Genomic DNA, 22,326 nt, shown 5'->3' on the forward strand with positions numbered 1-22,326 from the left:
ACAAAGCCTGGTGTATCATTATTATCATCATTATTAATGATTCTATATATTTCATAAATATTAATGTAGTCATTTATAAGTCATTTATTGTGAATGTAAAAGTGGCAGCTGTGAGAAGAAAAATGGAACGCATTGGCAGCAACACGAGAGAGACATGATTCATAATTAATTTCAATATAGTAACATTAGATTGCAGCTAAGCTAACAGTGCATAACGTTTTATGGCCCAGACATACTGTATATACAGAATATATTAAACCTATATACAGACAGAGTATATATACAGAGCAAATAATTAGTTTTTCACAATGCTTAACTGTTGATTTTATATTTAGCAATTGCATGAAATATTTGTTTCTAATCAGCAACATCACAACGTCCAAACTTTTCTAGGATTATTATTGATTTGGGTTCAACTGTTGCAGTGATTCTTTTTAAAGGAGTAACTCTTTTCAATAGACATTGAATGGGGGCTTAGGCCAGATACTTGTAGTTCAGATAGTTTAAAAAAAAAGTATTTTAAAATTATTATTTAGTGCTGTCAAACAACTTTCAGGGAAGTTGTGGCCTAATGGTTAGAGAGTCGGACTCGTAATCCAAAGGTTGTGGGTTCAAGTCTCAGGCCGGCAGGGATTATAGGTGGAGGGGAGTGAATGTCCAGCGCTTTCTCCACCCTCAATACCACGACTGAGGTGCCCTTGAGCAAGGCACTGAACCCCAAACTGCTCCCCGGGCGCCGCAGCATAAATGGCTGCCCACTGCTCCGGGTGTGTAGTCCTGTGTTCACGGTGTGTGTGTGTTCACTGCTGTGTGTGTGCATGTTGGATGGGTTCAATGCAGAGTATGGGTCACCATACTTGGCAGTATGTCACTTCACTTTCACTAATCGTGATTAATCGCATACAAACGTTTTTGTTTACATAATATATATGTGTGTACTGTGTATATTTATTATGTATATATAAATACACACGCATGTATATATTTAAGAATTTTTATTTATATATTAAATATATTTATATATGATATAATTTATATGAATATAAATATATACATGTAAATATTTTCTAAATATATGCTGTATGTGTGTGTCTTTTATATATACATAATAAATATACACAGTACATACACATATATTATGTAAACAAACTTTTGGATGCAATTAATCGCTATTTAATCGTTTGACAGCACTTATTATTATTATTATTATTATTATTATTATTAGCATTATTTATTGTTCTATTTTAAATTATTGTTTTTATTTTTGTGATCATTTTTTAATTATTATTATTATTTCTTCTTGGCCAAATCTCTGCATTTGTTTCTTCAGATTCATTCATGGTTATGTTTTATTTTCTCGGTTGTTATGTAACTGCTGATGTAGTTATGCTTTTTAAATCATCAGGTTTTTCATTTGATTTATTGAACCTTTTGTCCGAAGCTTCTTGTGCAATAAACTCCAGAGAAGTTTTCATTGTCTAGAAGACGGCTGTAAGGAAACCTGCTACCTCAGGTCAACTGCAATATCACACAATTCATAAATATAGCGCAACTCTGAAGGTGTGAAGTTGGCTGTCCGATACAAATGCTTCGGCGAGAAACCAAGCATGTGTATGTGTGTGTGCGTGTTTATTTTTAGCTCTGTCCTGCTGGGTTTTCTCTGGTCTGTCTCCACCTGTTTTGCGGACAGAGTGAAATAGGAGTGACACCTTTCCTGTATCACCTACTCAAGCACAAAAGAGTGTGAGATTTCATCTATATTCCTTTCTCTCATCCTCCATCTTTTCTTCCACACAGGCCTCTCCTGCAGCGCTGGCTAAAAGTGTGCTGGCTGAGGTTCCCAATCAAGTGGTGGATTACTACAATGGAAAAGGCATCAAGCCCAAATGCATGTCGGACTATGAGTCTTCCAGAGCGTTCAGTCCCTGAGCTACGCACAGCCATATTCGTCTCAACTTCAAGATATCTTCACTGATCATTTCAGAGCTTGCTGTATTAATATTGGAATCGACAAGCAGGTCCATCCTTGTTGTTTTTTTTCACTCAGGTTTCCATTAGCATTGGGCAGAAATGTACTTAGCTGTCCATATTGTTTTACCCAGTTGTTAGTTATATTAAAGGTGCACTCAGTCATTTTTTCTTTTGGTTTCCCTGGATAATATGGCGATCATCTTGGACCTAAAGTCTCCTTTAGCATCTTCGTTAGAGGGCCTGCCTCCCATGCTGGAAACACTGGTTTGAATTCTGCTAGGAACAAGAACTAGGAGAGTAGAACTAGAGGGGTTATATATTGGTGCCGTGACCCGGATGGGAGTGAGTTTTAGGAGGGTGAGTGTAACAGAGGACAGTTTCATAAGAAATTATCTGATAACACGGAAGTTACCAAGATAAAGTGAGTTATTCAGTCATGTGATCTCAACATGGGTCCCCATGAGGCGACCTGCTCTCTCGTGAGATGATTTTAACAATTTTTAAAAAGTGTTGTGTAAAATGTGGTTGAAATCACTGAATGCACCTTTAACATAACATTGGGATAGATTCCTTTCATTGCAACCAAACCAATCTGCCAGCACCTTTTAATCTGCCATCACCTACTCTGTGTAAATAGAAGGAAACTTCAACTGGACTGTCTTCCTTTAGATTCAGATGCCAGACTGATTCCAAGTTGTATTTGTTCATAAGCGTTGGCTTTTGTTTTGCTAATATTATTTACTGTTATTTTTGGTGGGCCTGCTATAAAAGGGCTATATAGTCCAATATAGCATAATATTCCAATGCGTAATAGTTTAGGAGGCAAGTGATTATTGGATATTGGCCAGTGCATGACCAATGCTCAGTTAGTAAACACTGTTAGTCCTTTATAATCCAAAGTGCAACCATTTTATTGTTTTAATTCATTTACCTGCAAAAAGTTTGTGGTTGGTAAGAATTTAATGTTTCTGAAAGAAGTTCCCTATCCCCACCGAGGCTGCATGTATTTGATCAAAGTACAGTAAAAATGGTAATTTTATGAAATATTACAATTTAAAATAACTGTTTTCTATTTGAATATATTTAAAAAAAAAATGTTGTGATGGCAAAGCTGAATTTTCAGCATCATTACTCTAGTCGTGAGTGTCACATGAACCTTCAGAAATCATTCTAATATTCTGATTTGGGGAACAAAAATACAAACAAACAGTATTTATTTGAAATTGAAATCTTCTGTAGTATTTTAAATGTCTTTTGATACTTTTAATCAATTTAATGCCTCCTTGCTGAATACAAATATTTGTTCCTTTCTTACCCACCCCAAACTTTTGAACGGTAGTGTATTTATTTTAAAACGTATTTTTAATGTGAGGCCTTTATGACTTACAATTGTTACATACAATTAAGTGTATTGTATATAGCTCTATAAACAAATGCATATTTATTTGGAAGCATGTGGAACGGATTCTGTGAATACAGTACTTACAGTATTTAGGCGTTGTTTGTTTTTGTTCTTTTCTACAGGTTTCTTGATATTTGTTTTGCAGACTTTCTTAACCTAAGTCATTTCAAATATTTGGAAATAGTAGATGTGTATTTCTGGTGCTGTCTTAGACACATTTATCATTTCCTTTTACACATTTCTTTCTTTCCTTCTTCCTTCCATTTGGAGCGTGTGTGTGTGTGTGTGTGTGTATGCATGCTTGCTTGCTTGCTTGCTTACTACAGAAACCAGAACTGTATTTTGCATGTTGCCAATAAAAAAGGTTTTTCCCACTTGTTTTGATACTCTTGTTCACTGGATGCACTTGCTCAGCATACACCGGTCTCTCACACCCAGTAATATTGAGCCAGAGTTTCTTTAATGCTACAATACTGTAATTCACTAAATGAAAAATTTAGAGGGAAGCTTGAGTGTAAAGGCTCTTTAACAGGCATCAGAAGACCTTGAGAAATAGAGTCCTGGAGGCGTCATCGACTCTTTGAGTCAGAGGAATCTTTGAAGTCTAAACACACAAACATGTGCACACTTCTCTCCACACATGCACACAGCCTTTCAATTAGCTCCATCATGTATAATTAAACACTCAGATCTCTAGGACAAGATTAGGGGTTAACAGGAGAAAGAGAGATCATGTCCTTCATCATATCCAACAGGTCCATTAGTCAAATATTCAGCAGGTTATTTATCGTTAGTGATTTTGCAGATACTTTCTCATTCAAAACAACAGCAGGGAATGAAATCTAAAGTTGAATGTCTTTCACAAGGACACAGTATTACTAGGGGACTCCCATTATTCACCATCTTTTAAGTAATAAGCATGAATATTAACTAGGGTGAATATTCACAGTGCTGTCAAATGATTAATCGTGATTAATCACATACAAAATAAACGTTTTTGTTTATAGAAAATATGTGTGTACTGTGTATATTTATTATGTATATATAAATACACACATTCATGTATATATTTAATAAAAAAATTATTTTCATATATTAAAAATACATTTATATATACATATATATATATATAAACATATGTAAATATTTTCAAAATATATACTGTGTGTGTATTTATATATACACAATAAATATACATAGTACACATAAATATATTATGAGCAAAAAATATATATTTTGGCACTATAAAATATTTCAGAATATCAATTTTCAATAATTATGTAATTGTTTAATTATTGTTTCCTTTATTTTAACTCTTAAACCTTTGTTTGATATTAAAAGTATACAATTTAGTTATTTTGAACATTCAATATATGTGCATGTTAATTTTCCAGGCGGTTTTGAGGCTGTGTGCCACTACATGCACTCAGATTCAGATTCATCCAGCCTTATAAATGTCTGAAATCTGTGTGGTCAGTTTATACTGGTGTCTGGAAGGGATCATCACCCACTGCTAAAATATGTACATATGTAATGCTCCTCAGACCCCTGAGTGTGAACATCACTGGCAGCAGGCTGGACAACATGTGAGATTGGATGAGGCAGATAGCAGGAAGGGTAAGGAAACTGGCAGGTCAGAGGAAAACGTAACTGGCAGGTTGTAGGAAGAAGCAGCTGGCAGGGTTGAGTTAGCTGGCAGCATGATGGAAGTAGCAGCTGGCAGGACAAGGTGAGCAGATGGATTGTATAGTTTAGGTCTCAATCTGCAGCGGTTCTGAGGTCTTCAAGGAAAACCCATGGAAGGCCAGAGCATTTGAGGTCCTCCTCAAATCCCTCACCCTCCTGATCTTCCCTTCACCTCCTCCAGCACCACCTCCTCTGTCTTTTCTGCATCTCGGCATGAGGTTGTCAATTCTGACAGATTTCTAAACAAATAATGTTGGTTAAATGACAGAAAAACTATTTTCTTGCTCCACAGTGAGTGTCTGGCAGAGATTAGGTTTTTTAAGACAAACAAGGAGATTCACCAAAGGCATTCTACATATTATCACACATGAAGATCGGATATCTGCAAAGAACATATTTTGATTATATTCTTTTGTTAGGAGCATGTTGCAAGTCACAGGGTAACATAATAATTAGTTTTGAGAATACTTGAAAATAGTTAACCATCCTAAGAAACCTGTGCCTATCGCTACGTAAAACTGCTCAATAAAATATTCGTCAGAGCTAATTAATATTTAGATTTTTCATTGTAGCAAAAATATTTCTTTATTTTTGTATTTATTTATTATTGTTAATTAATTAATTAATTTACATTTCCATAGTGGCACAATATAATGATCAATTTAAAACAATATTTAAAATTTTATATTTTAAATATAAGATTTATATTTTTCGTTGTGAGGAACAATTTATTTTAGTGTTTATTATGTTGTCATTTTAAAATGATAACAGAGCTCTAACGATAAACCAAAAAATATTTTGTCCTCAGCAAAAATAATAACGCAGTACTGATTGCTTAGGTAGCGCTTAGGGAACTAATAATTTAAAGGAACAATGTTTTGAAGCGACAGAGACCAGCGGCCGTACTTCCGTGTAACACCGGAAGTGGAGGGAATGTCATTCTCCTGCAGGACAAACACGAGACTGTCATGTCTGGTACAATGATGAGATCGAGCTAAATGAATGAGCTGTAGTTGTGTTGTACGATAATTTTAAATAATAAAGATGACAGCACTGACGTGTAGGTTCATTAAAGTTGCTGATGGCTTGCTAAGAGGAGCGCCAGTAACTGTTAGTCGAGCTGGAGCAGCGCTGCAGAGGTATTTGCTGTTAAAAACGGGATATTAATGCCATAATGTAATCTTTAATTCGAGATCATGTAAATCTCACATAAATACAGCAAATCTTATTATTTAGGCGTATTATTCGGTAGTATTACGTTTAACAACTTTATGTAATGTCACTGTCGGTGGTATCATATTATCAACATTTTTAACGTGATATTTATGTAAAAAGTAATTTTAGATAAATTATGTAATTTTTCTGTGTTTTCAGCAGAGCACCTGTCATTCAGTCTATAAGAACACATCGGACAAACACATGGTGGGATGAGCACCTAACAGAAGATAATGCTTCCTTCCTGAAGAAGGTCGTCACGGAGGAATATAAACAACAGACCACAGACAAACTCAACCCCCTCAAGGATGAGCCCTGGCCCAGACATGAGTGGGTGGAAGGTGGGTCACACCATCAGAACTCCTGAGGTCTGTGGGTATCATTTCTGCTCCAGTCCTACCGGAGGCAGCGTGCTTGTGTTCATGATAACTACTTCAGTTTTAATGGTTGTATTAATTTGTAATCTGCATCTCCTCAGGGAGTAGGAGAGTTGGTCTTGTGGCTGTTAAACTCGGAATGATGCCTGTGTGGACTAAATCTGGAGAGAGACATGTAGTGACCATGCTGCAGGTAAAGAGGATATACAGTGCATCCGGAGACTATTCACTTTTTATGTTACTGTCTTATTGCAAAATGAATTAAATTCATTATTTTCCTCAAAAGTCTACAAACAATACCCCATAATGGCAACGTGAAAGAAGTTTCTTTGTAAATTTATTAAAAATAAAATACAAAAAAAATCACATGTACATAAGTATTCATAGCCTTTGCCATGACATTCAGAATTTAGCTCAGGTACATCCTGTTTCCTGTTGCTCATCCTTGAGATGGTTCTACAACTTGATTGGAGTTCACCTGTGGTAAATTCAGTTGAATGGACATTATTTGGAAAGGCACACACCTGTCTATATAAAGTCTAGTTGAGCTCCATGATCATATGTGAAGATAGGAGAAATCTACAGAAGGGCAAACATCACTGCAACACTCCACCGATCTGGGCTTTATGCCAGTGTGACAAAACTCAATCCTCTCTTCAGTGAAGACACATGAAAACAGACTTGGAATTTGCAAAAAGCACCTATAAAGGACCCTCAGACTCTGAGAAATAATATTCTCTGGTCTAATGAACCTCAATTCCAAACATCATGTTTGAAGGATGACTGCAGAGTACCATCCCAAGAGTAAAGTGTGCTGGCCGAAGCCTCATGCTGTGGGGCTGTTTTTCAGCGGCAGGGACAGAGACACATCAGAGTAGAAGAAAAGCTCAGTGCACCAAAATATTGACATAGCTTTACTGAAAACCTAGTCCAGAGCATTCAGAACCTCAGACTGGGCAGAAGATTCACGAGAGTGGCTCATAGACAACTCTGTGAATGCCTTCGAGTGGCTCAGCTAGAGCCTGGGCTTGAATCCAATCAAATATTTCTGGAGAAACCTGAAAATGTGTGGCTGCCACCATCCAACCTGACAGAGCTTGGGAGGTGAAGAGGCGAGGACAAGAATGGCAGATAATTGCCAAATGCTGATGATCAAAGCTTGTAGCATCATACCCAAAAAGATTTGAGGCTGTAATTGGTGCCAAGGGTGCTTTAACAAAGTATTGAGCAAAGGCTGTGAATACTTATGTTTTTTTTATTTTTAATAAATTTGCAAAGATTTCAAACAAACTTTTTTCACGTTGTCAATATGGGGTATTGTTTGTAGAATTTTGAGGAAAATAATGAATTTAATTAATTTTGAAATAAGGCTGTAGCATAACAACCACCATTTAAATGTGTATATGTTACCAACAAATTGGAGTAGAAACGTGATTGTGTCCTTAAAATTTTGAAATAAAAATTTGTGCATTGTAAATGCTTAGATTTAATTTAGTTTTGATTGGAGTGTTTATTACATTTGTTAGAATAATTAATCGGCCATTAAATAATCACATTTTGGTTTATTGGCAGAGTCGGTGTCTCTGAGCATGGTACTATTTCCAAGGTTGTTCAAGGAAGCTGGACTTCCCATGGCATCTCAATCAAATATGACATTAACACATCCAAATCTCTCTCTCAGGTGCAGGACTGTCATGTCGTGAAACATCTCTCCAAGGAAGACTATAATGGGCGCACAGCGGCTCTGATTGTGGGTGGAAAAAACGTCTCTCCGTTTCATGTGAGTAAGAAAAGTCTTTAATGTTTTTCAAATTAAGGCTGTTCTTGTCCACGCACGTTTTCCCCCTCATAACGAACCCTTGTCTCTTCACCTTTCTGGCGGTCCTTGACCTCTCTGAGGTGGAACAGGATAATAGACTATAGCTTTTCTGCTTCTTTGGAGAGGGAGTATAATAAGACCTGAAGAGCTCCTGGAGAGAAATTACTGAGCTCTCGGTAGATCTAGAGGTGACCTGTGTGTGTGTGTGTGTGTGTGTGTGTGTGTGTGTGTGTGTGTGTGTGTAAGGGAAATCAAATAGGAAAACCAGGTCGACTTGTCTTTTATACAACTTTTCTCATTGTATTCTTCTCTCGCTTCTCTCTCTCACTTGTCTGTCTCTATATGTGCTAGAAAAAAAAAGACTAACAGTGATAGATGTGAGAATGATAGAAGGGAGGTTTTTTATTTAAAACAGCAGAACTAAACTACTCTATGAAGTTTGTAGTAAAAAAAAAAAAAAACTTTGGTCAATGTCCCTTTTTTTTTCCCTTTGTGGCAGTAAGCTGGTGTGTATATTTGTGTGTCGTCTGTCTATATTTGACAGCTGCCACAAAGTGCTGCTTGAAGTATAATTGTCAATTGTCCTGACCTTCAGTCTGAGCCTTCAGTCACTCCAGAGCCAGTCAATCAACTCCCAAAACTCAGCAGAGCAGTTTGGCTTTAATGTATTCTGTCTTTCATTCTCCCTTTATCCTTTTGTAGGATTATATAAGTTAGGAAATCACTTGAAGTCATTGAAAATCAATCTGTCTTTCTCTCAGAGGCCAGAAGGATATTTAGAGGTTTTCCGGAATGCAGGAGTTCCTCCCAAACAGAAACTCACCACGTTTTGTGTGTCAGACAACGCTATCATCAAACCAGGTTACTTCATCTGTCAGAACTCTTTGCTAATCGCCAAATAAAGAATTAAATAATTTCAGCTGTATCCCTGAAATGACATGTTTGAGAAAATAAAACTTTTTGTGGTGGGGGTTTTGTTGGGGGTTTTTTTTTCTGTTTTTGTTGTTTTTTTTAAACTATTATCCATTTTATTTTAGTTGTTTTTTTTCATGTGTTTTCATTCTATATTATTAATTTTTCTTGGTCTAGGCACTCCTCTCTATGCAGCTCACTTCCGTCCAGGACAATATGTGGATGTCACAGCGAAAACGTGAGTCAAGTACTTTTCTTCATGTTAAATTCTTATATCCCAGCTTAATATGCAAAGACTATTAAAAAATGAATAACCCATGTGTAGATTCATTCCCATTTTAAACACTGTGTTTCAAAATATTGCTCCTTGTTTAACCATCCTGACATAGCAACATTGGCTCAAACAATGGGTCTGGATTCTCTGTCTGTTTGACCAATGGAAGACAGGGAATGTATGAATCTATATCCTTATTTTTTGAATTTCCTTTTAGTAATACTAGCAGTGCATGAAGTTTCATGATCTTATGAGCTGATCATTTTATAAACACTAGATATTGTTAATATCTGTATGTCTATTTATCCTATTTGAATAATAGAAAATAAATCATATTCTAAAATACTTTAGTGTGTGTGCAATTTTGCATTTTCAATAAAAGTGCCACTAGTGTCACCAAATGGAATTGCAAAAATAATGATTTTTGTCAAACAGGTTTCCTGAATATCTACAATTGGTCAGACAAATGGATAGTCCCACCTCAAACTCAAACCGTTGGTTGATCCAGTGTCAAACTGGTCGGGTTGCGCAAACAAACAGAGCAATGATTTGAAGGCGCCACGGTATTTTGGGTGAATTTGCAAATGACTATTTGTCTCTGTATATTGAACTGGGATAAGATAAAGTATTTTAACTTTGAATGAAATGATATCCATCACCGGTAATGAAAAGAGCCTTGCTTCATAGGACTCTTGATTAATCATAGCATCTGAGTCGTGTCAGCCCTATTTCACGCCTGAGATCATGCCTGTCTGCAGCTTCATCCAACTCTTATGTAGTTACACAGCGTATGATGACTAAATGTTCTGTTTGCAGCTTTACTGAAGCTTTGCAGCTTTACTCTATTAAAACTTTATCTTTTTTATTGTAGAATTGGCAAAGGTTTTCAGGGAGTGATGAAGCGCTGGGGGTTCAAAGGTCAGCCAGCTTCCCATGGACAAACTAAAACACACAGGAGGCCAGGCTCTCTGGGGCCCGGAGGGGTGAGTGTTGTCATTTCTATACTTAAAAAGTATCACTTCATGCTAGTGGGCTTTGCAGTGTGATTCCTGTGTTTTTTTTCTAGGGATGCATGATCTATGGGCATTGTATTTATTTATTTTTTGTTTATTCATATCTAAACTTTTGTACAAAAGTTGTGGTCAAAGTAAGAATTTTTTTTGGAGAAAGCTAAAAAATTATTTTTCTATATTATAAATAATTTTATAAATTATTATAAACTATTTTGAACTGTTAATCAATCCTAAAAAAGGTATCACTATTTTCATAAAAATATTATGCAACACAACTGTTTTTAACATTGATAACAGTAAGAAATGTTTCTTGAGCACCGAATCAGAATATTAGAATGATTTCTGATGGATCATGTGATGCTGAAATTGTAAACTAAACATATTTGAAATTGTAGTAATATTTCACAATATTACAGTTTTTGTAATATTACTGTTTTTGTTTTGATTTAAGAAATTAAGTTCTTTTATAAAAGAAAAAACGACTAAACTTTGGAATAGTAGTGTAGTCATTTCCCATTCGATCCAGATTTAAAATTTTGTCACAGAGATGCTAGCAATTGATTGAATTTCTTCTCGGGAACACAAGATTTTCCCCACACTGTATATTTTCAGATATGGAAGCACTTTCCTCTCTGAGAGGTTTCATGTCAGTCATTCTGGGTAGCTGTGACTGTCCCGTGTGGTCTCTCAGGAGAGTTTAGCGTGACCTCAGCATGCCCTTTGAATGGTTAATGGATGAGTAAAGTAACTTCTTGTCTCCTTGCTCTCAGGACCCAGCAAAAGTTTTTAAAGGAAAAAAGATGCCAGGCAGGATGGGAAACATTTACGACACCACTCATGGCTTGAAGGTACACCTACCAGAATGCACAAAATGTACTTTTAAATCATTATGAAACTTATAAATAAATTAATATTGTATATACACACGTTTATTATACATTTGTCCTTTTCATTTGTCCATAAAGCCAAAGGCATGTTCTGCTGATACTGCGGCTCTGCATTGCACTGTGCAGCTTACATGATGCTGCATTGCAGATATTGGGTGGCATAAACATTTTTTGTGTAGTATGACAAGTAAACAAACTGAATTAATTTATTACACATCAAAATACACAGTAAGCACAATTTCAAAGCTCAGCCCTTCCATAATACATCTTGGTCTCAGGAGACACCTACTGTAAAGTCAGCCAGTGAGAAAAAGGATTTGTGAGTATTTGTTGTTTCACTAAGGTCTTTTCTCTGGCAGGTATGGAGGGTGAACACCAAGTATAACATCCTCTACGTCAACGGTTCTGTTCCGGGTCACCGCAACTGTCTTATTAAGGTAAAACACCTCACACATATTCAAACTCTCAAGTGTGCGAAGTCAAATGCACTTGTCCTCAGGTAGAATATCTTTTTGAACGTGAAGGATCTTTTCTGTATCTGTCTTCACTTTCAGCAGTTTAGCTAAAAAAAAAAAAAAAAGAGTTGTGTACTGTACTGTCCATGCCAGCACAAGCACTGACCTTGGCACGCTAGCACACACTCGTGCTGAGTGATTCATCTATATCAATTCGCAGAGGCGTTTGTGTGTCCAAAGTGCATCAGTGAATCGATCATATGTGGTCAGCATTTCATCTCGTAGAGTTTGCTTACATACTCAACCGAAAGTTAAACTCTCTCAAAGACTGACTTCATTCAAGAACAGATGCCTTTATAACATCTAGTCGAGTGTATTCTTCTCTGGTTGTTTAAACGTAGTGCTTACGTTTGCTCGATCAGGTCAGGGACTCGATTCTGCCCACTCGGTTGGAGAACAACCAGAACCCGCCATTCCCCACGTTCTTTGCTGACGGAGACGAAGAGATCCCTGAAGACCTCTACGATCAGGACATGTTCCAGTTTGGGGAGCCCATGCCTGAATAAGGTTGTGGCCCCACGATTCTTGCTTACGCTGGTAAAAGTCTTTGTGCATGACGTGACCCTTGATCGGGGTCTTTCATCTTGTGGATTCCGCATTGCTGCACTGAAAGACTTAAAGAAGTGTAAACACACAATTGCAGGTTCAGGTGGAGTGTAAAATCATTCTTCTGTATAACAACTGAATCACTTTGAAGTGTCAAATGTTTGTGTATTTAAACAATAAAACCTGTTTCATATAATTTCTGTGTTTTTAGAGTGAAAAAGCACTGCATGGAAGCATTAGGAGAGTAGTTACATTGTAATTTATATTCAATTCAATTCAAGTTTATTTGTATAGTGCTTTTAACGATACAAATCGTTGCAAAGCAGCTCTACAGGAAATTAAGTTTCCACAAAATATTTATATATTGCAGAACCTTAATATATTTAACTTATGGCAAAATTTGGTAATTCTGTATGTTGTCTGAGCATTGGCGTCCTCTGAGGGGTTGGCATATCTTTTCTCAGGTATTCGGTCATCTCAGATCATTTAATTTAAGGGTTGGATCCAGACTGAAGCTTCTGTCATTCCTAGTTACCACGGGATGTTAATCCTGTGACAGAAACAGAGAAACAAATAGAGACATAATTAGCGTAGCTGCTGTTCCATCTAAGCAAAAACGATTTGTTCAACCCAAGCTAAAGAATAATAATAAATGTACATTTGATCAGATATAACTGCAGTACAACATTATAAGATGCATTATGTGAATGCTTGGCTAAAGAGATGTGTCTTTAATCTAGATTTAAATGGATAGATTGTGTCTGAACCCTGAACGTTATCAGGAAGGCTATTCCAGAGTTTGGGAGCCAAATGTGAAAAAGCTCTACCTCCTTTAGTGGACTTTGCTATCCTAGGTACTACCAAAGTCCAGAGTTTTGCGACCTTAGGGAGCGGGTTGGATTGTAGCGTGGTAGAAGACAAGTTAGGTACGCAGGAGCTAAACCATTTAGGGCCTTATAGGCAAGTAATAATATTTTGTAAATGATACAGAACTGAATAGGTAGCCAGTGCAGAGACTGTAAAATTGGAGTAATATGATCATATTTTCTTGACCTGGTAAGAACTCTAGCCGCTGCATTTTGGACTATCTGTAGCTTGTTTAATGAAGATGCAACCACCTAGCAGTGCATTACAATAGTCCAATCTAGAGGTCATGAATGCATGAACTAGCTTTTCTGCATCAGAAACAGGTAGCATGTTTCGAAGCTTGGCAATGTTTCTAAGATGGAAGAATGCTGTTTTTGTAACATGGGAAATATGATTTTCAAAGGACAAGTTGCTGTCTAATATAACACCCAGATTTTTTACTTTAGAGGACGTGACAGTGCATCCGTCTAGTTGCAAATTGTAATCCAAGAGATTCTGTGTACTGTTTTTTGGTCCAATAAGTAATATCTCTGTCTTACCTGAATTTAATAGGAGGAAATTATTGGTTATATAAAATGAATTAATTAACTATTATATAAAATCTATAATTGTGATGCATGCACAGTGGGGATAAAAATTATTTGATCCCCGGCTGATTTTGTACGTTTGACAAAGACATGATCAGTCTATAATTTTAATGGTTGGTTTATCCAGAAAAACGCATTTAAAAAAAAGTTAATAAATATTTGAAATTAATAAATATTTGACCCCTTCGCAAAGCATGACTTAGTACTTGGTGGCAAAAGCCTTGGTGGCAATCACAGAGGTCAGACGTTTCTTGTAGTTGGCCACCAGGTTTGCACACATCTCAGGAGGGATTTTGTCCCACTCCTCTTCAAGTCATTAAGGTTTCGAGGCTTCCTCCACAGATTTTCTATGGGATTAAGGTCTGGAGACTGGCTAGGCCACTCCAGGACCTTAATGTGCTTCTTCTTGAGCCACTCCTTTGTTGCCTTGGCCGTGTGTTTTGGGTCATTGTCATGCTGGAATACCCATCCACGACCCATTTTCAATGCCCTGGCCCTGACGGTACATGGCCCGTCCATCGTCCCTTTAATGCGGTGCAGTTATCCTATCCCCTTAGCAGAAAAACACCCCCAAAGCATAATGTTTCCATCTCCATGTTTGATGGTGGGGATGGTGTTCGTGGGGTCATAGGCAGCATTCCTCCTCCTCCAAACACGGCGAGTTGAGTTGATGCCAAAGAGCTCGATTTTGGTCTCATCTGACCACAACACTTTCGCCCAGTTCTCGTCTGAATCATTGGCAAATTTCAGACGAGCCTGTACGTGTGCTTTCTTGAGCAGGGGGACCTTGCGGGTGCTGCAAGATTTCAGTCCTTCACGGTGTAGTGTGTTACCAATTGTTTTCTTGGTGACTATGGTCCCAGCTGCCTTGAGATCATTGACAAGTGTAGTTCTGGGCTGATTCCTCACCGTTCTCATGATCATTGATGCTCCACGAATTGAGATCTTGCATGGAGCCGCAGTCCGAGGGAGATTGACAGTTATTTTGTGTTTCTTCCACTGTTGTCACCTTCTCACCAAGCTGCTTGGCGATGGTCTTGTAGCCCTTTCCAGCCTTGTGTAGGACTACAGTCTTGACCCTGACATCCTTGGACAGCTCTTTGGTCTTGGCCATGGTGGAGAGTTTGGAATCTGATTGATAGATTGCTTCTGTGGACAAGTGTCTTTTATACAGGTACCAAACTGAGATTAGGAGCACTCCCTTTAAGAGAATGCTCCGAATCTCAGCTCCTTACCTGTATTAAAGACACCTGGGAGCCAGAAATCTTGCTGATTGATAGGGCATCAAATACTTATTTGACTCATTAAAATGCAAATCAATTTATAACTTTTTTTTAAATGCATTTTTCTGGATTTTTTTGTTGTTGTTATTCTGTCTCTCACTGTTCAAATAAACCTACCATTAAAATTATAGACTGATCATTTCTTAGTCAGTGGGCAAACATACAAAATCAGCAGGGGATCAAATAATTGTTTTCCCCACTGTATAAGTAATATACTGTATATATTTATTATATATTATGTATATGTCTATAGATATAAAATAACTAAATAACTGAATTTTAATTTTATAAAATATATTGTATTTTATATAAACAATTTTAGAATTTATTTAATTGTATATTGTATATTAATTTTAATATGAAATAGTAATTACCTTAAATATTAATAATAAAATAACTAGAGGCACAGGGTTTGGAATTAAAGAAATAGAGGGTTTGAATTACTATGAATATTTTTATTTGCAACAAGTTTGGCATTCAGTTAACTAAATGATACTCAACATTTCTAAATATGCTTAATATTAAACTAAACTCAAACTTCATGCATATATGTGACCCTGGACCACAAAACCAGTCATAAGTAGCACAGGTATATTTGTAGCAATAGCCAACAATACATTGTACGGGTCAAAATGATTGATTTTTCTTTTATGCCAAAAATCATTAGGATATTAATGATCATTAGGACGTATTTTTTGTAAATTTCTTATCATAAATATATCAAAAGTTAATTTTTGATTCGTAATATGCATTGCTACTTCATTTGGACAACTTTTAAAGTCGATTTTCTCAATATTTAGATTTTTTTTTTTTTTTTTGGAGCACCCTCAGATTCCAGATTTTCAAATAGCTTTATCTCAGCCAAATATTGTACTATCCTAACAAACCATACATTAATGGAAAGCTTTTTATTCAGCTTTCAGATTATTTATCAAATTTAAAATAAATTGACCCTTGATTTTATGGTCTAGGGTCACAAATGTATCTTGAAAAGACGTGACCCCTAAACATATTAGAAATGTGAGAAATCTGCTCTCATGGTATTATTTTTCTAAAACTCACCTGCTCAACTTATTTATTACTAAACATCATTTTAAGTTATTTTTGAATGTTTAAGTGTTGTCAGCATTTCTGTACTTATTTGACAATCTGCTTGATGGATGTAAAGTTGCAAACACATCAAGCTGACAGCAAAACACTGTAAGGATACCCTGATGGGACACACTGTGCTGACCTCTGTGCATTAGAGAAGAGAGCGGGAGGAGGAGGTGGAGACGGAAGGATGAATAGATGCTGACAATGGTTGACATTTCTCCCTCTCTCTCTAAGTGAGGGGAATAAATCAAGGCATTAATGTTGCATGAGTTAAAAGCTCACTGACTGATGAAGAAAGTGTGTGTGTGTGGATGGAGTGGCTACATTAGTGTCCAAAGCCCTCAAACCCTGTTTTCTACACACAGCCTTACTACACTGAAGAAAGGTCACATAAACACTTTGTATGTACATCGTCTTCTCTCCATCCTATTTGTCTTTTTCTTAAGAAACTCCAGCATAGAAATGGAGACAGCCAGTGGGCATTTTATGGAAGCACAGTAACAAAACAAGAAATTACTCAAACTAACAAACGTGTAAACAGTTTTATTTAATGGCAAAAGTAAAAATGCAACAGTATAAGCCTTTTAACTGGTTAAGTTTGATTATATAATTAAAAACTTTTATGCAGAATCTATGCATTAAATGGATTTTATGCATTAAAAATAAATAAGAATCACCACTTCAAATTATGTTGTGCTTTTGAACTTTCTATTCATCAAGGAATCCTGAAAAAAACTTAAGCAGCAAAACTCTTTTCAACATTGATAAAGATAAGAAACTTTTACCGAGCACCAAATCAGCATTCGCTGCTGATAAATTCAGCTTTGTCATCACAGAAATAAATAGAAAACATTTGTTTTAAATTATTATATCACATATAAAATGTATACTATATTTTGAGGTACAGTGTAGGCTATATATATCTTAACTGAATAAGAAATCATGAGCTGCCTTGTAGTGATAAGTTTCCTTTAGGTGAATTATAACAATGTTTTCCATTAAATTATATGTATCGCTTAAATGCAGGGTTATTTTAGTTAAATTGGGCCATATCTCATGAAAGGCCCCAGTTTACCTGAAACCTGACCCTAGGATGGTAAATTATTATTATCAATAATACAATATAGCCCAAAACTTAAAAAAAAAAAAATATATTAAATATACGACCACCAAAATCACTGTAATGCGTGAAACCTCAGCTGCCAGTTTACAGTAATTTCAACAACGTTTCAACCGTTTCAAAGTCATTAGCCCTGGAATATCTGAGGGCAACAGTTATGCTTTTTTTTTTAATTTAACAAGCTATGCGAGTCTCATGCATAATAACAGAGCTGTCACGTATTGTTCATGTATTATTCAGTCAGAAAACCTTCCTCTGCCGGCAGTTTGCACTACAGTTTGCAGACACCACCATTACCATGCACACCATTAGCCTACATTTTAGTCCTAATTTCTTCCCTTTTGCTCTGTTGTTAGTTTTCCCCATCAAAATTCACAACTATCAGCATGGATTTCTTAGACAACTAAATGGCCAACATGCACATCTTATTTATGAAATGTGACGCATGATAACTCTGGTTTGTTCAACCAGTCAGAAAGTGGGCTTCAGCATATCGAGGGTCTTACGATGCCAACATGTTCTTACGATGCAGTCGATCAAGATTTAACCCATATAAAACCGCACAAACCCACATATACATGTGTCAGAGACCTGACCTAGTAATGTTTTTGGGCTGTCTGCACACATACATAATGCAAAGATTTTTTTAAATCTCAGTAGGGTACCATCATCGCATGAGTGAACTCCTCTTATCAAGCTTGAGCTGCACTCACTTGTACTTACACAATCACACACACATATGCGTGCAACCAAACACATTGTTTAACCCACTGCTAGTACCGTGGGGTCTTGATTTTATGGCCCTGCCCCCAACCATGGCACATCTGTGGCCTCGCAGAGTGTGTGGCGGTGTGCGTGTGTGTGTGTGTGGACCCCAGTGAGAGCGTAATGCCAAACACCTTGCCAATCTCCCAATCTAATCCTCTGAACACACACACATCCTGTCCCTCCAGATTTCCGCCCCCAAATCGCTCTTGATCACTCCACCGAACCTCACAGCAGTCACACCCCCCCCCGTAACCACACCTGCTCAGCACAGCACCCCTCCTCTACAAACACACACACACCCACCCCTCGACCAGATGTGGATGGAGAGACATACAAGCCAAAGAGGCACACTTGTGTCCATGTGTGTCAGTAAAACTGCTGTGGAGGTCATCATTGGCACAATACGGCACATTAAAAAGGGGTAGTTCACCCAAAATGAAAATTCTGTCATTTACTCAGCCTCATGTTCTTCCAAACCTGTATGAGTTTCTTTCTTCTGTGGAAGAAATTTTGAATTTTTGAAGCTATTTTCAACTTTTTTTTATTTTTTTGTCCATATAAAAAGTCAGTGGGTCCAAAACAACATCAGATCCCATTTACTTTCATTGTATGAAACAACAACAGACATTTTTTTATTTTATTTTATTTCATTTTTTGAATGACATGAGGGTGGGTAAATTATAAGAATATTCAGTTTTGAGTAAATTATCATTTTAAAAACCATATATCTCCCTGTTACACTACCTTACAAATGTTTGGAGTCAGTAAAATAATTTTTGGTAAAAAAAAAGAAGAACTTTTCTTCAGCTTTGAAGCATTAAATTGATCAAAAGAGAGTAAAGACATTTATAATCTTGTAAAAGATTTCAAACAAATGTTGTTCTTTTGATATTTCTATTCATCAAAGAATCCTGAACTGTTTTCAACAAAGAAATTCAACTTTAAATTATATTGAAACAGAAAACAGTTATTTAAAATTGTAAAAGTGTTTCACAGTATTACTGTTTTTACTGTATTTTTAGTCTAATAAATGCAGCCTTTTTGAGAATAAGAGATTTTTTCTTTCAAAAACATAAAAAAATTGTACTAACCCCGAACAAGTGTCTTAATTTACACTCAATAATTCTACTATTCTTCTACTAATTTACAGTCTACTCAGCAATACTTAACTGAATGTAGATTGTCATGAACTTGATCAGAAGATTTATGCTTAAATGCTTGAAATCATTTTTATAATAGATGGGTTGGAGTAGACAATGAAATAAAAGCAGACAGGAAATGTCCATTTGAGTTGTATTTCTATTAAAATACATTTTCAGTTGTTTTCATCTCAAATTTTTCTTGTGACCTCCTAGGGGTCCCTGGATCTAACTGACTCAATTCAGTCGTATTAAATTATGTATTTTAATAAAATCCAGTAAATTTGTGTTATCTAATGCAGAACATTTTAAGTTACCTGGCAATCTTTTCTCCTTAATCCTTTCTCTTATCTCATCTGATGTATGTTCATTGTGTGAAGAAGGTCCAGCTTCTCTGGAGCTGACCTTGCCGTAGGTGAGTGTGAGTGCTTCCTCAGAAGTGTCCTGGCACCATACTGTCACACACACACACACACACACACATTCAGGTCATTACTCCCATATAGCTCAGAAACCCATCATTCTATTCCATTCAAGAAACGCATGCGATTATAAACTATAATTTTACAGTGGCACAACACATAGGACTAATTTTGTTTTGTTGCAGCTTATTTCTGTTGTGTTGTGAAGATTTCATTATACACAGTCTTGGGTGTAACTAATTACTAAGTAATTAGTTACTGTAATTTAATTACTTTTCCCTTGAAAAAGTAAAGTAATGAGTTACTCTTATTTTTTCTGTAATTGAACTTAATACTTTGTATAGACTGGAGAACATTTATAAACAATACAATAGTGGATTTAACATCAACATTTAAAGTCTAACCTTAAAATGCATGCTTTTCATGTACCCCTCTCACTTTAAATACTTTGAGTTAATAAAAATATTGGTAACACTTTAGTGTCCAATTCTCATTAATAACTTGGTAATTAGCATGAGTATTACTGGGATACTGGCTATTTATTAGTACTTAAAAAGCACATATGAATGTCTTATTCTAAATCCTTAATCCTACCCAATTCTTAAATTCGACAACTACTTTACTAAGTATTAACAAGCCGTAATTAGGAGTATACTGAGGCAAAAGTCATAGTTAATAGTGAGAATTGGACCCTAATCTAAAGTGTAACCAGAATAATTTGTTGTTACTTGAAAGAATTAAAAGAACCGTTTCACGTCTATCCTTGTATCATTAACTTGTCGAGGTTGATATAGGATTTAGAAAGTGAAGTGACATACTGCCAAGTATGGTGACCCATATATCTTAACCCATCCAACGTGCACACACACAGCAGTGAACACACACACACACCGTGAACACACACCCGGAGCAGTGGGCAGCCATTTATGCTGCACTGAACATTCACTCCCCCCCCCTACAATCCCTGCTGGCCCGAGACTCGAACCCGCAACCTTTGGATTACGAGTCCGACTCTAACCATTAGGCCACGACTTCATTATGTACAGTATAATTAATTGAGTAATTTGTACAGTAATCTGATTTGAAGATGTAATTAGTAACTAGTAATTAGAGTAACTTACCCCACACTTGTGCACTATAGTGGCACCATACAATTTGCATAGCAAACCAAAAGCCACATATAATTAAACAACAGTTTACAGAGGGAAAGAAAGGTCTGGAAGGAAGGGTGGGGGTTTAATCCAGCACTGCCTGCCACCTCAAACCAGGAGAAGTCCTGTGGCCCACGCTCTCTGTTACCCAGCATGCACTGCTCGCTGCTTGTCCACATTAGCATCTGTTAATATTAAAGAATGTGTTTTCCTTGACAATCTAGCTCACATTATTATGCACAATCATCACGAGCGCAGAATGCTACACCACCGTTCCAGAGATCTTTTGCTCTTTTCCCTCCATAGTTATCGCCATGACAATACCGGTGACATCAGGTTTTCCATTATCTTCATCTGTAGCTGTCAAACACACACTCAAACTTTCTTGCCTTGTTAACCCATTCAAATCTTTTCTTTTCCTCTCTCTCTCTTTAAATTTATAATCTATTCAAGCCACTCTAATTCTACAAACTCTGATTCAGTTCAGTAAACTCCAATTAAAGTCTCCGAGTCTCGAGTCCATGAGAGACCAAGTGTCACCATGGTTACGGCAGAGAGACTGCTGGCTGTCAGTCATTGGTTAGTCAGAGGCTGGACCCAGCTGGGCTTATGAGTGATGAGATATAAAATATTAACATCTTATTAATTATTGGCAAATGATTTCAACTCATTAAAATAAATACACTTTTTTGGACTGTCACCGCAGAGAATCCACTAAGCGTCTGAATATTTCACATTAAATATCCAATGATATTTCTATTCGTGAAGTGATCATTTCATTATGTCATTTGTATTAAAGGTCTGATTTCAAGAAGCTTGCATCATTTAAACTGTCTTTATATTTATTTTGCTTTACAAATGAATGTCATTCTTTCCTTGTCATGTACTTTTGTCTTTTTTATTAGATCTTATTTTAAATATTACTATTTTTTTTCTTTTTCAGTTTTACTTTACTTCCAGTTAGTAATTTTAGAAATGTTAGTTAACTGAAATTTTTCAGTTTTTCATCTTATATTTAGATGTTATTTCAGCTTTCTATTTTAATAAATATGTAAATAATAATAATGATAGTTTCAGTTTCACTAAATGATAATAATGCTGGAACAAGAGGGTCTAAACAACAGATAAATAAATACTGGCCCCTAAAATAAACCCCAAAATATAAAAGACCCAAACCTCAAAAGCAATCAAAATAAAATAAATTTGTCATCGTAAATGTAGAACACAAAGGAGTGCTGATGGAATAGTCATGTCTCATAGGCATGTGATGTAAATTA

The 22,326-nt window shown here is 36.3% G+C and overlaps 2 protein-coding genes across 3 annotated transcripts in view; both read left to right on the forward strand.

Annotated features, from left to right (window-relative positions):
* LOC306884778 (copine-4-like) overlaps nucleotides 1-3,746 on the forward strand; it is a 29,711-nt gene extending 25,965 nt beyond the window's left edge. Inside the window, exon 16 of the mRNA XM_079440967.1 lies at nucleotides 1,798-3,746. Coding sequence (XP_079297093.1) covers nucleotides 1,798-1,929 — 132 coding nt within the window. The 3' untranslated portion in view covers nucleotides 1,930-3,746. The remainder of the gene's footprint in view (nucleotides 1-1,797) is intronic.
* A 2,211-nt stretch (nucleotides 3,747-5,957) lies between these two features.
* On the forward strand, nucleotides 5,958-12,812 carry mrpl3 (mitochondrial ribosomal protein L3). 2 transcript variants are annotated; one of them, XM_079441219.1, is made up of 10 exons: nucleotides 5,958-6,198; nucleotides 6,434-6,615; nucleotides 6,753-6,844; nucleotides 8,333-8,431; nucleotides 9,232-9,331; nucleotides 9,560-9,620; nucleotides 10,528-10,639; nucleotides 11,440-11,517; nucleotides 11,916-11,993; nucleotides 12,434-12,812. In XM_079441219.1, the coding sequence occupies exons 1-10, from the start codon at nucleotides 6,104-6,106 to the stop codon at nucleotides 12,575-12,577; spliced, it is 1,041 nt and encodes a 346-aa protein (XP_079297345.1). In that variant the 5' UTR covers nucleotides 5,958-6,103; the 3' UTR covers nucleotides 12,578-12,812. The 2 variants fall into 2 exon arrangements, with proteins under 2 accessions (XP_079297345.1, XP_079297346.1); XM_079441220.1 differs by having other exon boundaries at nucleotides 5,980-6,198; nucleotides 6,437-6,615.
* Nucleotides 12,813-22,326: the final 9,514 nt, after the last annotated feature.

Source organism: Barbus barbus, assembly GCF_936440315.1.
Source record: "Barbus barbus genome assembly, chromosome: 19".
NCBI lineage: Eukaryota > Metazoa > Chordata > Actinopteri > Cypriniformes > Cyprinidae > Barbus > Barbus barbus.